The sequence below is a fragment of the Rhamphochromis longiceps genome, linkage group LG9 (genome assembly GCF_057381845.1).
Source record: "Rhamphochromis longiceps isolate RC_006_pf linkage group LG9, R_longiceps_female_GT1.1, whole genome shotgun sequence".
Lineage (NCBI taxonomy): Eukaryota > Metazoa > Chordata > Actinopteri > Cichliformes > Cichlidae > Rhamphochromis > Rhamphochromis longiceps.
In genome coordinates this window covers 20,177,556-20,194,958 of record NC_140565.1, presented here as the reverse complement: position 1 = coordinate 20,194,958, position 17,403 = coordinate 20,177,556, and the positions used below count along the sequence as shown (strand labels likewise).

Here is a 17,403-nt window from a genome sequence, read left to right as displayed (position 1 = left end):
GTCTGGATGGGTCCCTGGACCGAAGGTCAATCAGTAAATAGATAGTGGAGTATATTTCCTCCCCATAAGCAGCTGTTAATAGAAAGTGATTGAAGAGACTGGCTATGATTTTTTTTTTTTTTTTTTTTTTTTTTTTTTTCCATTTGATTCACCTTTTATTGTTTATTTTATTTTCACTTAATGAATACGGGACAGACTTGACTGGGGGAAAGAAGGGGAGAAAGAAAGAGGGAAAGAGAAACAGCTGAGAAGAGGGACGGGGGAGAAGGGCAAAAGACAAAAACCAACAGAACGGGCAGAGAAAAAAAATGCATATATCAATCACCTGGATCACCTGCTGAGAAAGAAAAAAGAAAACAAGCAGAAGAGAACAAGAGTAATAGAATAAACAACATCACAATGATATATGGGAATATGACAGTAAATACTAAATGTTAAACATTATTGTGCAGCACATAAGATCAACAGAACACAGTGTGCTTTGAGGTAGGAGCCAAAAAGGGTGTAGTTTGTGGGTGTGATCGCCCGTGTGTACACCTGTGAGCATGGACGCGCTTGTTTTTTGTTTTTTAAAAGGTTCCTTCATGTAATAATCTGCTAGAGGGTGTGGGGGGGCCACAGCCCCGTCCTCCAGGGCGTGAAGCAGGTATGGAGGAGATCAAAACTCCAGACATCCAGAGGGCCCCAGAACACAAGAGACCAAGGAAGACCAACAGAGGGGCAGCTGCGCCACTGTCCCGGAAAGAGCTGAGGAGAGTCCCAGATGAGGGCTCACTCAGCAGCCGCGGAGCAGAAGCCAGGGGGAGTTGCAGTGACGCGCCCGTGAGCTCCGCCGGCAGCCAGCTGCGCCTGAGTGACCGAGCCCCAGGCCGAGAGGCCGGGGGCACCCCACCTCCGAAGTGGCCCGAGCGAGCCCCAGGCTCCAGGCCCCGATAAGCGGCCGCCAAGGAGTGAGCCGGTGTGTACCTGGACGCCCATCCCCGGACACAAAGAACCACCAACGCACCGATGTCTGAGGGGGTCCGCCACTGGCAGGGGAAGTGGTGGTAGGGGGAGATAGGCCTCCAAACCTTGGAGGGCCTGAGATGTCCCCAGAGAGGTGGCGCCTGACACCCAACCTGACATATAGACACAGACATACAGGCACACACAGATACAAACATCCATTCCCACCCTCATGCTCTCATATGCACTTACTCCACACTCAACCAACGTGGAGACAGACATAAAGAGACGTTGTACACACGATCACACTCCCCAAGCGTACTCTACAAACTGGGTCTAGGTGCCCCCGCCCCTGGAGGGGGGAACTGCACCCAGACCCAGGTGGTGTTTCCCTTTTCCCTGTGGTGGGGGGAGGCAGATCGCCCCGACTCCGCAGCAGCAGGAAGGCTCCACACTCCAGACCGCAGTCGGACAGCCAACTCCTCCTCCTAGCCCCCCTGCTCCAGCAGGTCGCAGAGAACGGGGGTGAGAGAAGACTCCGAACCTCCCTCCACCCGCTCATTGTAGTGTTGATGCATGTGTGTTCTAAGGTGCATTTAAAACCCAGGAGGGCATGGAGCTACCTGCCAGAGAGCAGCAGGTAAGCGCATGGTCCCTCCTGCTAGCCCTCAATGTCTACGTGTATTTAAAATTGAGAGGTGGGCAACGATGCCAGGGGTGGGGTGTACACCCTGATGGTACTTTGGGCTCCGTGTATCGTGCCCACCCCCAAGATCCTATATGTATGTGTAATGAGAGTGTGAGTAATGTGAATGTCTAAGTTGTGGGATAAAATTGAGGCAGAGGCAGCCAGAAGGGGACAGAGGGGGGGGGGGGGGGGGGGGGTAGCCTCCTCTGCACCCTGGTGACATACCCCTACTCCAAGGCCCTGCATGTGTGGGTGGTTGTGGTGGAGCGGGAAGAGGGAGGCAGCTGGAGATGGGGAGGGAAGGAAGGGAGGGGCAAGTGACCCCTCCCTGGGGCCAGCTCCCCCGCTGACCCCAGTAGGCACCCCCATACTCCGCGACCCGCCAGGGAAAGGGGGCCCAGGCCCATCCAGACCGGGCCCAGTGCAGCAGCGCCGCCCGGCCCCACAGAGCCCGGGACAGTCCACCCAACCCCACCACAGAGAAAACTGCACCCACCCCACCATCCACTCATCTTCCAGACTACATAAGACAATAAACACCCAGGCTGAGATCTTCCTCCACCTCTCCTGTATCTCCCCCTCCTGCAGAGGGAGCTCCTGAGGAGAGGAAAGCTCCTCAGAATCTCCCCCACCAGTTGAAGAGCCCCCCAGGTGGCTCGACGCACCGGCGGCACCCTGCTCCAGGGCTGGGCCCCCATGCACCCACCCGCCCACAACCCCGGCAACACACCAACCAGGACCCAAGCCCCCGAGGCCCGGTCCGGGTCCCAGCCCAGAGACGGAGCGCCCCCAGAACCTCACGCCCATCCCGGACCCACCCAGGGGCAGCCAGGCTACCAGGTCAGTAACCACGTCCGTCAGCACAGACCCTCCCCTAGCCCCGCTGCACGCAGCCGCGAGGAAACAGTCACCGGAGAGCCAACAGAGCCCCTAACCGGACATGACCGCTACCCCGGGTTGAGCCCCCCAAGGAAGATGCCTCCGGGGAACCCCCCGACGCCCTAAGCCTGTCCCTACCCCCACACCAATCACAACAGTGAAGGCGGGACCAAACTATGACCCCCCACCCCCACTAGGTGATGGAGCTGATCAAAGGAGCCCAGAGCAATTGATCTGATGTGGTGGCAGAGGCTGTATCAAGACTAATGTAATCTAATAGATAATTTCTATATTGGTTAGAATTAAGATTATTTTTATTTTTCCAGTTCATGAGGACTGTTTTCTTGGCTATGCATAGGGGAGTGAAAACCATATGGGCGATATTCTTTTCTGAAGTGACATTATCTAAGCTGCCCAACAAACACACTAAGGGGGAAGTTGGAATGTTACATTTCAGACACTTCGATAAGTCTTCACATATCTCGCGCCAAAACTTCTGAACTGGTGGACAGAACCAAAGAGCGTGGATATAATTGTCCGGTGAATTGGTTTGGCAGTGTGAGCAGTTGTTGGTAGACGTAAAGCCCATCTTGAACATCCGATGACCTGTATAGTGCACTCTATGTAATATTTTGTATTGAATTAATTGAAGACTGGGATTTCTAATTAGATGAAAGGTTTTTAAGCAAATCTGAGACCAGAAGTTTAGGTCTAAGTTAACTGATAAATCCGCTTCCCATTTTGCAATAGGAAGTGATATTGATTCATCTGTTTTAGAAAGCATTCTGTATATTTTGGATAGTAATTTGGGGGGTTTAAGAGTAAGAAATTGAACCACACTTGGTGGTGTTTGTAGTTCAACTTGACCCGGTTTAAATTTCTTTTTTACTATGGATTTAATTTGTTGATATTCTAAAAATCTTTTCTTGTTGATCCCATATTGTGTAACTAGTCCGTCAAATGAAATAAATTCTGTTCCTTCTAGTATATGTTCTAAATATTTGATTCCTTTATCACTCCAATCTGAAAAGTTTATCATATTATTGTTTTGTAATATGTCAGGGTTGTTCCAGATAGGTGTACGTTTGCATGGGATTAATGAAGACGCCGTCAATTTTAGAAACTCCCACCATGCTGTCAGAGAAGAGCTGATGTTGATGCTTTTAAAGCATTCATGTCGTTGGATGTTTGAGCTGATAAATGGTAGGTCTGAGATCTCTAGATTATTGCAAAGTGCTTGTTCTACATCTAGCCAAGGTTCATCTAAGAGGGTGTGTTTTAGCCATCCTGAGATAAACTGAAGCCTATTGGCTAAGAAGTAGTGCTGAAAGTTAGGCAGTTCTAGTCCTCCTTTATCCTTGGTCTTTTGTAGTGTTTTTAAGCTTATACGTGGGGGTTTATTTTTCCAAAGGAATTTGGACATACATGAATCTAGAGATCTGAACCAATCTTGTGGCGGTTTAGTTGGGATCATTGAGAATAAATAATTTATTTTTGGTAAGACCATCATTTTTATAGCGGCAACCCTTCCCATGAGTGATATGGGTAGACATTTCCATCTAGCCAGATCATCTTCTACCTTCTTTAAAAGTGGGATATGGTTTAATTTAGTTAGATCTGCAAGCTTGGGAGAAACATTAATACCTAAATATTTTATATTTCCCGATTGCAGTGGTGTAGAAGAGGAATTATGGAAGGAGCAATTAATCGGTAGGACTGTAGATTTTGACCAGTTAATTGAGTAATCTGATATTCTTGCAAAAGAGTTTATCAATTCAATCACCCCAGAGATATTGGTTTGTGAATTTTGGAGAAAGAGTAACACATCATCCGCATAAAGGCTGATTTTATGTTCCACGTTCTTGCATTTTATGCCCTTAATTACTGAATTCTGTCTAATTGCTGCTGCTAGTGGTTCAATAAAAATTGCAAATAGTGAAGGGGAGAGTGGGCATCCCTGCCTGGTGCCCCTCAAGAGACAGAAGCTGGAGGATGTCTGGTCATTTGTTCTGACACAAGCTGTTGGGGAATTATATAATATTTTTAACCAGTTTATGAAAGAGGATCCAAAACCAAATTTGTGTAAAGTTGCAAATAGAAATTTCCAGTTAACTCTGTCAAACGCTTTTTCTGCGTCTAAAGAGAATATTGTAGTTTCTAGGTTTTTACTGTATGAGTAGTCTATCAAATTAAGTAATCTACGTGTATTTGTTGATGAGTGCCTACCTTTTATGAAACCAGTTTGGTCAGGATGAATTAAGAGGGGGGTTATTTTCTCCAGTCTCTTTGAGAGAGCTTTGCAGATTATTTTAAGGTCTACATTTATAAGGGATATTGGACGATAGCTTGAGGGACTGGCTATGATGATGCGCTGACAACTAAAGATTAGCAACACATTTTGTTCTTGGAGTTCTACATGCAGGGATTTTCTTACTGTACAAAATAATAAGGTATACATTTCTGCACAACCCAAACCACCAGCTCTCCAAATCGCTGTGCAGCTGTGCAATTTTTGAGAAATAAATATCAGCTCACATCTCAGGCGTGCTGTATTCTGGCACCCGCATCCTTGTTCCCCCTTTCAGCCTGTGGCAGAACTCTTCATCTATGTGAAGTCCAGGGTACGGGGACGCTCCTATTAAGTGCACACATTTTGGTTCATGAGGCTCATATGCTTGTGCAGACATTATGTAATGATTGTCCATCCCGTGCCTATGTTCAGAAAAAGCACAGGTCTCTTACCCAAAGAGAAGATCTCCCACAGCAGTATGCCGTAGGACCACACGTCACTCTGGGTGGTGAACACCTTGTCAAAGATGGACTCGGGAGACATCCACTTGAGAGGGAGTCGGGCCTGGCAGACGGTGAAGACACAGGATTACCAAACCTGGCTTATGTGAGAAAACTTTGAAGGATGGCTGATTCCAAAGAATCGCAACAAATCTTTTTAGGGAAAACAAGTTCATGATTTTTTGCTTCATACCTTTGAACCACTCAACATAATGAGTTTATTTATTTATAAAAGCCTTGGTGATAGACTGCCATGACAAAACTACTTCCCCATTTTGGACTGAAAACCACACTATATGAACAACACTTTGCAAGATGTGTCACTTTGTGTAAAAAAAAAAAAAAAGAGTAGTGTGTCATCTTTTTCAAACTAGGTTCCTCAGAAATACTCACATCTCCTTTGCGGACGTAGTCGGGGTCTTTGTAGATGTCCCTGGCCAGGCCGAAGTCACATATCTTCACCACTTTATTGTCTGACAGTAAAACGTTCCTCGCGGCCAGGTCTCTGTGAATACACTGATGCAGGCGCACACAGAACACAGATGAGGACATAAAACCAGTATACGTGTATGTGTATTCCACCTGTGGGCATACACATACACATACGTGTATGTGTATGCCCACAGGTGGAATAGCAAAGAGTCAGACCTTGCGAGAGGCCAGAAACTCCATTCCTCGTGCCACCTGAAAGCTGAAAGAAATGAGATCCTCCAAGTAAAGAGGGGAATTGGGAGCAGTTTGTGGATCTAGAAGCAGAAGAAACAGAGAGGTGTCAAAAGCAGTTTGATTAATGACGAGAATAAAATGTTCACCAGGCTCAGGTCTTACAGAGGCCCTGCTCATCTCTCTCATCAAAGTCTGTGTGAAAGCTGCTCTGGTCGTCGGACACGCTGCTGTCCCAACACTGCCCTCCACCTTTTACTCCAGCCAGCTGAGTGAATCAAATAAAATACTGCATGATGAAGTAAAATTTAACATCTTTAAGATCGTCCAAGTTGCTGGTGAACCACATAGTGGTAGGTTTAGGGTTAGACTGCAGTTTAACTGTATATCAAACATGCCTTACAAAGCACGTGTCTTGCAGGTATTTTGGTCTTACAGCTCCTCTGCTATAAGATTACACTTCAGGTATGTTAGATTGGATTGAGGACTGAGGCAGACGTGTCCTCTGAGATCTTCTAAATTGTAGTTTTTAAATTATTTGTTAGTGGAAAATGAATGAAAACATATTTTGCTTTTGGGAACTGAAGAAACTTTTGAGCTATTTGTGAACTTTGAAATTAGAGAACATTGTGTCCCGCTTAAGAACTGATAAACATCTTTGAACTTAAAACCGATTGCAGAAGTGAGTTTTTTAAGTGTACGGTTTTGTAACCGTGTACAGCACAAGGGAGTTAGTATTGTTCTGTCAACCACAAGTAACTCAAAGGTCTGTTTTATTTTAAAAAATAAGTTCAGCAGCTGAACTCACCCGGTCTTGTACAAACACGTCTCTCTTGTTCTTTAAGAAGGTTGAAAGATTTCCAAAACGACAGTACTCGACAATGACCATGAGCGGTCCTGTACACACAGGACAGACACACAGTAAGTAAGTGCAAGGCAAGGTTATCACAGCTAACTAAACCTAAACTAAAACTTAAAGTAGATGTGAAAAAAAAAAACACAGTTTAGTTAAGAAGAAATAAAAATAAAAACTGGACTTTTGAACAAAAATAATTTAACTGAAATTATTTTGTGAACTTGTAAACTTACAAATTAAATACAAATATAGAGGAAATATCCTTAACTTTAGTATTAGTTAGTGTGATAAACATTATAGTAAATTATGTTCTTACAAATTTGGTAAAACTTTGCCTGATGAGGCTTTGATGGATGTGCTTATTGAGTTTGTTTTTACAGATTTTCCTAAATATGACATATGTCCTCTATTCAATAATAATTAAAAATAAAAATAGAAGATCAAAGCTAATGGAAGAATAGTGAAATTAATAAGACCTAACCCAAAACAAATGGGTTTCAAAGAGTTAAAACTAAACTGAAGTGACAAAAAACTGTCTTGAAACTGACTGAAACTAAACTGAATTAAATTAATAAATGAATTAATAAATAAAATAATGATAAAACACAATAAATACAACAAACTGTAATAACTCTGTTGTAAGGCCACAGATGCGCAGGTTCAATTAAATTAACAGGAACACAGTGACTCCACACATATGTGGTGACAAATGCATGGAAACCCCTCGACACACACACACACACACACACACACACACACACACACACACACACACACACACACACACACACACACCAGAGGTGTGGACTCGAGTCACATGACTTGGACTCGAGTCATTAATTTTATGACTTTAGACTTGACTTGAAAAAATGTTCTAAGACTTGTGACTTGACTTGGACTTTTACACCAATGACTTGGGACTTGAATTGGACTTGAACCGGTTTACTTGAAAAGACTTGATATTTTACCCCAAATATAAAATTTAACATGCATATTATATAGAGATTGAAAATGTGACGTCATTCACGGGTAGAACCGCAAAGGATTCTGGGAACTCGTGGCAAGCGGTACTAGCGCACGCAGGCTTTCAATTAAAATCAGTTATACAGCGATAAAAAGAAACACAAAAATGTCAAGAAGCCGTTTTATTATTAACTGCAATAGCCGGTCGCATGACAGCCACGGGAAGCCGACGGGTAAAGAGATCGGTTGTTATCGGATTACCTCATTGAGGAGAAATTGTTCGAGCCATGTTTCCGAAGTAACAAAGACGCGACGGATGGCCTGGATTGCAGCCATTCAAAGATCAAATATAACGTCCCAGAACACTCCAGCTCACAGGTTAGTCTGCTCCAAGCATTTACACGAAGGTCAGTGTTTTTTAGTAGTTAATGCGTCATTTTTCTTAACATAATTGGTGATATAGGTTACAAGCAAGTCTGGCGCTGAACAGAAATTGTCGCGCTATGCTCCTTTATTTATTGTGCATAAATAGTGAATTGTCCTGACACAATATTGCGTTTCGCTTCTGTTATTATGGTACATTGACAAAAACATATACTTTTATTCACAGGATAAAACAGGTTTTTTGTATCACTAATTGCCCAGTACGATTACAGCATACAGTATTATTGTCACTGCTACATTTCTGTGATGGGTACCAGAAATTATTTCCACTACGTTGAGCTCAAAGGTCCTATTAATAAACGGTTAACGAATGTGTATTTATGACGACAATTTGTGAGACTGGTAAACTTATGATACGTACGATGGTCTTTCGTTCTACACGGTGCATTTCAAGGTCCTGCACCCATCCGTCGGTAAACTGTACCTGGGCTTGTTGCAGTGACCTGAAGTTACTAAACTTCATGATCGTATGCGCTCACTCCAAGAACCGTATGATTATAAATATGCATATAAATATGCTAAGATGAGATAGCTGACTTCATCTAACTAGCAAATGTTGTCCAGGCTACGTTGGTGATACAGTTTTTTTTAATGTGTATGATATTTTTGTCATGCGATTTTAAAGCTGGTCCTACAACCGCATCCAAGAATAACATGCAGCTTATCTCAGAACTGTCCGTGAAAATTATTCTTGGAGCTAGGTTTAATTGAGCTGCATTTTAAAGAGGTGCAATTTCACAATTTGTGTATATTTTCTAAGTTCACTATTTTGTCATGTGTTGAGAAAAACACAGATTTTAAAATTACATGGTCTAATATTTACATTTAGCATATAACTGCAACATTATTTTTTCGTTTTTTTTTTTTTAAAGACTCGAAAGGACTTGAAATTCAAAATTTCAGACTTGTGACTTGACTCGGACTTTTACACCAGTGACTTGAGACTCGACTCTGACTTGCCTGACATTACTTGAGACTTGACTTGAGACTTGAGGATAAAGACTTGAGACTTACTTGAGACTTGCAAAACAATGACTTGGTCCCACCTCTGACACACACACACACACACACACACACACACACACACACACACACACACACACACACACACACACACACACACACCTCCTGGTTTGGTGCAAGCTCCCAGAAGGTTCACGACATTCAGATGGTTTCCAATGTGGTTGAGGATCTTCAGTTCAGTCATCAATGCGTTGTGTTCGCTGGCTGTAGCGCCCTCTGGTGGATAGAAGGAAGAATAGTAAAGTGAGTGTCAGAAAAGGGTTTTAGTAATAAGGTAAGGGTAAGGGTTTTAGGTAGTTAAATTTAACCGAATATCATGGACCCAACCTTTGAGCATCTTCACAGCCACAGTCTTGCAGCTGGTGCCGTTGTCTATACCAAATGCAGTTGCCTGCATGACTTTACCAAAGGCCCCACGGCCTAGAAGCTTTCCTGAGAGAAAAAAGACAGCGTGAGAATGTGAATGAAACGGATACGGGAGGTGTGTTTTGTGTCTTTTTAAAACAACTCAGTTAATTATGATTATCATCCAATCCAGATGTGAGGAGCTGATAACAGAAGACTTTAGACCGTACCAGCTGCCCATCTGTCCAAATCCCGCCCTGATGACCGTAAGAGCTGATTAGTTTCGGTAAACACTGTTTACATGTCTCATGCTGGGGTTAATTAGCTGAGCACAGACAACACAGACTAAAAGTCTGATTAATGGAATGAGAGTCACTCCCAATAATAAGCTGATAAGGTCTATGAGAAAATCCTTGTGTTGTTACGTGGGCTTAAATACCTCCTTTCGCTCCCACTGCATTCACAACATCAGTCTGATCTCAGCCCACACAAGAGTATCAGCTAAAAACAAATTTTCTTTAATAGATTGAACCAGCATACCTAATTTCAGGCGCTCCCGGGGGAACTCCCATTGGTTGGGGTCATAATGCAACCTCTCGCACTGCTCATCTATCGGCCCCTCTCCTGTGTCCAGTACGATTGACAAGTACTCGGTTTTGGTGTATGAGCTGTTGGGCTTTGGAAGACAGTCGGTATCAGTTAAAAGAAAAAAAGAAAAGAGAAAATACTTACTACCGTTTTTCATCCAGAACCTGGCAGATCAGCTTTAGAGGGACTCTGAGACATTGAAAAGCAAGCGGACATAAATAACTATAAAGTCAGATTTTTAGTTACTGTGAAGCTGAGAGCATCTTTAAAAGGTTTGTCTATGCATAAAGGAGACATTAAAATCATAGATTTGTCATCAAATCATGTCGTCAAAAGCTATTATTTAATGAGCTAGTTTCATTTATCATATTCTATTATAATATACGATATTATATATTTTATATGTATCATATTATTACTATTATTACTGTATATAAATGTACCAGCATAGAGCATAGTTTGCACCCTAGCAACCGTTTTCTCTAACAACGGCACGTTGAAAAGGAAAAAAAAATTTAAATTGTGCAAATTAATTGTGCATTCAAATGCACAATTAATTTGTTTTTGTGCCTATCGATGTCAACGCATTAATTTGTATATTCTGTTGTAGACTAAGCCGTCGAGCGGTTTCCGTAGTGTAGTGGTTATCACGTTCGCCTCACACGTGAAAGGTCCCCGGTTCGAAACCGGGCAGAAACAGACCTTTACTTTAATCTCTCTAAAATAAATAAATAAATAAATAAATAACTGAATATCCCGGAGGAACCCACCCGAGGGATTAATAAAGTATCATCTAATCATCTAGTTTAATCTAAGCCACTAGTTCTTTAAGCATATACAAACACCTTGCATCAGTCTAGGAAAATAAAATTATTACGGAAATTGTTATTTACTAGCATAAAAATATTCACTGAGAAAAACATGTGAAAGAGGAGAGGGAGGTTAAAGGAAGAGCTGAGGTGCTGGTGAAAAATCGCCCTCAATCCCAACACAATTAACTTTGGTTCTGTGAATTCAGGATGATCGCCAAAACATGATGGGCATTTGTCATGGTCATCCTCCATCAGTTATTCTTTCAGAGACATAGAAAACATAACTGACTGCAGGATGGAGTACCTGCGCCAACTTGGAGGGGTAAGCGGATCTTAAGAGTAAAAGTGGAGCCTCTTCCTGCCCATCTAAAGCTACCACCAAAGCTACCAAACATCAGCCAGAGTCGCATTACACAAGTCCAATAAGTGGGATAATGGTAGGGCAGAAGTGCTACAGTGTGGGAAACACTTAGACAAATAAAATAAAAGTGACAGTACGCAAACTGCTGTGAGGCAATCAAATTGGCAGGAGAGTGAGAAACACTCAGCCACATGACAAACAGATGAAAATAGCATATACAACACTGTAGGATCACAACACAAGGCGGCTGCGCAGCAAAAAGGCTCAGCTCTATTATTCACAATCAGCACCTGTGATGTCGACATGGCTGTTGGATAATGGCTATTACTGTAGTGTTGCCTCTGTACATAATTACAGTGGATGCGATAGAAGTGGAAGATGTTCAGTTTTAATTACAGGGATTTGCAAAAGTATTGGATTTACTGTTTATGAGTTATAGACATTTTTTATACAGATTGCCTCGTTTTTAGAGGCTCAGAAATAATTGGCAAGCAGTTTCATAAGCCAGTGAGGGCTTTCCCCCATTTCTTTTAATGACAAACTAAACAGATGAAAGATCTGGAGCTGGTCTGATTCCAAGAAACAGAGGTCATTATTAGACCGAGAAAACGCTCAAATAAACCTATCAGCGAGAGAGGAAAAAAGAAGGAATGCAGTGGGCAGCTCTGCAACATCAAGGGGCCTCAAAAAGAGTCATGGAAAAACTAGTTTGGACAGATGAAACCAAGGTTACCAAAATGATGGGAGGAAAAAAAAAGATTGGAGAAAGAGAGAAACTGTGGATGGATTGTGAAGTGTACAGGATAATGATCTAAAGCATACTGTAAAAGCAATCTAGGACTTTTTCAAATATATGAAGTATAGAAAACATAAAAGTGATAGTACATATTTTTCTCATTATGCATAAAACAACAACAAAAAAAACAAGCAAAATAATCCTCTCACCTGCTTCATTTTTCGTATGAAGAGCGTGATCAAAAACCAAAAGAGAGCAGCCACCACACAGGTACAGGTGAGAGTAGGGATTTCAAGAAATGAGCTTTCTGGAGCACCTGCACACATAAACACACCCAGTAGCTTAATGCTGCTTAAGTCTCAAGGTATTTATTCTTTACTCTACATAAAAATCCTGAGCAGCGGAGGGTAGAATATATGTACATAAAAGAATATATTAATTGATAAAATTAATGTTTATTCCTTTTTGCAGTTATGAGAATTACAATAGTTTATCAGACTGAGGTACTTGATGCTTTAATTATCCATCCGAATGGGGTCACTGTGATTTCAAGGTCACATAACGCACAGAGACCATCATCCTTCCCTCTCATTAAATGTGGGTTTATTACTATTTTCAAATCTTTTTAATGGGATGATGAAGAAATGCCCAGCTCACTACTATGTGGAGCCTCTTGGAGACGTAGGCCGGACCCTTCCGGAGGAAATAAAAATGGGAGACAGCTTCCTTCCTCACTGATCCGAACACAACAACACACACACACACACACACACGGTCAGTTCTCTTTTTCCAGACCTGGACTGGGAGGAACCCCAGAGGTCCTGCCTCCTCTACTACCTCCGGACGTCAGTGTGTGTGTGTGTGTGTGTGTGTGTGTGTGTGTGTGTGTGTGTGTGTGTGTGTGTGTGTGTGTGTGTGTGTGTGTGTGGGTGGGTGTGTGAATGAGGGAAACTGAACAAAAGGCTGAGTACGTTTATGTTAAGACGTACTTTGATCAATGTTTACTTAGAAATTAATAAACAGACGTTCATCATCCTCCATTAATAGAACTGACACACTCTCTGTATAAACACTACATCAAAACAATGTGATGTACTTTACTAAATGTCTGCATCCACATTACACACCTATTTAAACACGTGAAAACAAAGCACGTTCAAAAGTGGTTATATATGGATGTGTTACATAGGCAACTGTGTGGAGAGCCAATTAAAAGGCAGCGATTCTTACCGCTAACCCATATGTAGGCCGAGCTCTCAGCAGACCCCCTCTCATTGGTTGCCTGGCACGTATAGAGACCCTCGTCCTCCACTGTGATCCGGTCAATATGGAGCCTTGCTTCCTCTGCTGATATAACAATACCTAAAGACGGCATCAAATAAATTACAGACCACCGGTTTACCGCTAAAGTTTACGCGTTAAAATTTCTTTACCTGATCCCTGCAGCAGAGCACGCTGGTCTTTGTACCATGTGATGGTTGGGGGTGGGACCCCTCGAGATGGACAGCTGAGGGTCACTGAGCTGCTAACATTAACGGTGCAATCTGTCAAATTACTCACCAGGACAGGAGGCTCCAGGACTGAAGGGGGAGAAAGAGATGAATTATGATAACTTTAATCTGAATTTTCTGCTTAATCTGTCTCATGTAATATTTGAGAGATTGTGTATTTATGGGACTTATATTGCCACTAGTACTACTTCTAATAATAATAATGAGCTCAAAAACATTCTGAGTGGTTCCTCGACAAACTACTGCAGCAGTGTCAGTGGTTCCTTGAGGATATTTAGCATCTAACAGTGCAGCACAGATGAGTGTTTGGGTGTAATCTAACTGAATGCATTAATTATACTGTCCTTGTGGTTTATGCATGTATTTCCATTTCCCCCTTGTTTTATACTTCTGCTCCACTATATTTCAGAGGTAGGCGATTGATTTTACTTCATATCATTATTGAAGACGTATAGTAGTTTTTTACAAATATTTTTTGCAGGAAAAAACACAAAAATAATCAAGTTTAAACATTCATTTGACAGATTACCGAGACACCAGAGTACTGTTTAAAGCAAAATCATCTCCACTTTGATTGTATGGTAACATTATGCCATAGTGAGTTATTTTCCTTTTTGATGAAATAAAGAAACATTAGCGAGCTTCAGACGTTTGTGTCATCTTGTACATTTCTATTGCAAGAATAATTTGTACTTTGAGCACATTGTTTCTTGCAGTTTCCACTGCTGTGTCTACTTTTAGCTCTGTTTTGATCTATACTAACTAAGGAAATGGAAGTCTCTTTTGCTTATTGCCAACTTTGTTCATTTTCATACTCTTCATTACAGTTTTTCCGCTTTGCCTGTTGTGGCCAAAATTAGTGACTGCTGAACAGTAAAAATACACCAGAACAGGAATCATGAGCCAAAATACATGATGATTGTGTATTTTAGCTGTATATACAACTACAGAGTCACCTGAATATGGCATTAATTGCACACACACGCACACACAAACATAAATTTGTAAGATTATTGTTTGCTGAGGATTATTTAAAATCTGTAGAAATGCAACCAGAGCTATTTTCTCCCACAGTTCTCTGGATCCGTGCCACTTCTGGACAATAAGTATGAGCTGGTAGTGACACATGTAGAAGAATGGGCTTGATGAAAACAGATTTTTCTTTATCATGGAAAAACACAACTGTGCCCTTGACTTTGGCCCTACAGCTGCTCATGTTTGGGTCGTCTGGCACCTTATATCGAACTGTCAGCTGTACGCTACTTGCAAGTGTCACCAGTAGTGACACTTTGAATAATTGATAAATAAATGTATAGATGAATATGAATGGAGTTGCATAGATGTTTTCTTCTTCTGTGATTTAAATGTTAAATTAGCAGACATTTGGATCATTTTAGGATTATTTTGGTTACACCTTTTGAGCTAAAAGTCCCCGTAGTTGACCTTTAAAGTAACTTTATAGTCTCTACATAACTTGAGGTACAGTAAGGATCCATTTACCCACTGCTGATAATAAGAACTAAAAATAAGAACTTCTCAGTTCTTGTGGGCTAATCTGTTTTTTCACCACTTGATAATTAACAAAAAAACCCCAAAACGGCCAGTTTTTACAGTAGTCACAGTCGTAGTTACAGTCTTGAACAGTTTTGTGATAAAGTGAAACTGCTGCTATTTGTTTCCCATAGTTTTCTGGATCCGTGCCACTTTTGGACAATAACTACAATGCTGTAGTGACACACGTGGAAGAGTGGCCTTGGCTTAAACCTGTGACTCAGCTGAAGTTTGGGTCCTCTTGGGCCTTTTTTTTTTTATTAATAACCCTGCAATACAAAGAGCAGCAACAATGGGGTGAATTCAAGGTTAATAAAATTAAACTCAAAACTCAAACTAAGTCTGAAAAACTAATAATAAAAATGATTATTATTATTAGTAGTTTTTATTGAACTTCATGACAGATTAAAAAAACAAAAAACAACAAAAAATTAATTTGGATTGGAGTTTTAACTTGCATTATATTTGCAACATTTCTTCCCTTCAATTTATTGCTTAAAAATCTATTGTGCAATTTTATTTTTTAAATTTTATTTTATTTTTGCCTGTCCCATTTGGTTCTTTAGCCGTCAGAATTGTTTTCTGAAGACCAACAAGGAGACCCAATGGATTTACTTTGCCAAATGGATCATCACGGCCTTGCCGTATTGGTCCATTTGATCGACCTTTGTTGTTATTATTTATTTTATTTTATTTTCAGTTGTTACAGACGGGACAGACATGAGTGAGGGATAGGAAAGGGAGAAAGAAAGATGAAGGAAAAGAAAAACAGAAGGGAAGAGGGACAGTGAGAAAGGGCACTTAAAAAGAGAAAGAAGAGAAAAAAAAAATCTCCTGGATCACCTGTTGAGAGAAAAAGAAGTGAAAACAAGCAAAACAAAACAAAACAGAGCAACATACTAAACACAACACCATCACGTTAATCTAGCTAAGTGTAAACAGCAGTAAATACTAAATATTGAATGTTGTTGTGTAGCAAGCAGGACCGACAGCGCACAATGTGCTTGGAAATAGCAGCCAATAAAGGTGTAGTTTATGTCTATGAACAGTGAACACCCGTTTGCACACCTGTGTGCATCAGCGCGCTTGTATTCAAAAGGTTTCCCCATGTAATGGTCTGCTAGAGGGTGTAGAGAGCCATAGCCCTGTCCCCCAGGGCATGAAGGAGTTCCAGGCCCCAGACATCCAGAGGCCCCAAAGTGCGGGAGCCCAAGGAGGACCACCGGAGGGGCATCCATGCCACCCTCCTGGGAAAAGCTGAGGAGAGCCCCAGATGAGGGGTCACCCAATAGCCTCAGAGCAGAAGCCAGAGGGGGCTGCAGTGATGTTCTCGCCGGCTCTGCCGGCAGCCAGCTGTGCCAGAGTGAACCGAGTCACAGACCCAGAGGCCGGAGGCCTGAGGGCCCCCTTTGCCCCGGAAGAGGCCTGACCGAGCAACAGGCACCAGGCCCTGCCAAGTAGTCACCGGGAGTGAGCTGGTACATACCTGAGCGCCCAGCCCCCCTGCCCCGATGGCCAGCAGAGAACAGGGGTGTGTGCAATTTTTTAGTGTGGGCGGTAATCACACTTCTGCTGTAGGAGTCTCAAAAACGTACAAAAAACTCACGTAACAAATCTGACTCATTCAGTGTGAAGGGGTTAAAAAAAATAAGCCATCTGAAATAAAATAGAAATATCCAGGAATTGTTCTTAATTTACGTCAACGCAACATTCTGGACAAAGCTTTGGTACATTTTCTTTACTAAGACGTTGGATGTCTACATGACACGACTTTGAGTTCAGAAAGTGTTGTGTGTATTCATAGACAGAGAGTGACTCCTGTTTTGAAGTGATAAATAAAAGGAGTAAAAGTGAAAGTAATAAAAATGAAAGTAAAACTACGGATTTTCCAACTAGAAAAACTGAGCTGAAACAATCAAAAATCACTCCGGAAATGAAGTGAAACTGAATTGAACTAAAAACAAAAGAAAAACCAAAACTAATTTCAGAACATTTTCATTGTGCGGACAGCTGCTTGTGCGTGAGTGCATACAATGAGGCCAACACAGCTCTTATACACTATAACTGCACAACGATACATGATAATAAAAATAGATGACTTCATACTCTCTATGCTTAAAATTTTTCTCCGTTTCTCCCCTTTTCTTGTTTTTCCAGCCCCACCACCACCACTTCTTTCATCCTAGTCACCCCGTATCTCTAGTAATTCCCTTGCTGGGTGTCCCGTGGGAGGAAGTTGACGCGCTAA

General features: G+C 41.9%; 1 protein-coding gene and 1 non-coding gene across 2 annotated transcripts in view; one reads left to right on the top strand and one right to left on the bottom strand.

Annotated features, from left to right (window-relative positions):
* The window catches only part of flt1 (fms related receptor tyrosine kinase 1), a 48,798-nt gene that overhangs the window by 4,134 nt on the left and 27,261 nt on the right, over nt 1–17,403 (bottom strand). Inside the window, exons 14-25 of the mRNA XM_085418691.1 lie at nt 13,527–13,673; nt 13,324–13,455; nt 12,303–12,409; nt 10,137–10,272; nt 9,579–9,683; nt 9,354–9,467; nt 6,774–6,862; nt 6,131–6,233; nt 5,951–6,048; nt 5,696–5,818; nt 5,255–5,366; nt 5,048–5,147 (exon numbers count right to left, since the gene is read on the bottom strand). Coding sequence (XP_085274817.1) covers nt 5,048–5,147; nt 5,255–5,366; nt 5,696–5,818; nt 5,951–6,048; nt 6,131–6,233; nt 6,774–6,862; nt 9,354–9,467; nt 9,579–9,683; nt 10,137–10,272; nt 12,303–12,409; nt 13,324–13,455; nt 13,527–13,673 — 1,366 coding nt within the window. The remainder of the gene's footprint in view (nt 1–5,047; nt 5,148–5,254; nt 5,367–5,695; nt 5,819–5,950; nt 6,049–6,130; nt 6,234–6,773; nt 6,863–9,353; nt 9,468–9,578; nt 9,684–10,136; nt 10,273–12,302; nt 12,410–13,323; nt 13,456–13,526; nt 13,674–17,403) is intronic.
* Nucleotides 10,811–10,883, top strand: trnav-cac (transfer RNA valine (anticodon CAC)). The gene has a single exon. It is a non-coding gene; the product is annotated as a tRNA-Val (tRNA).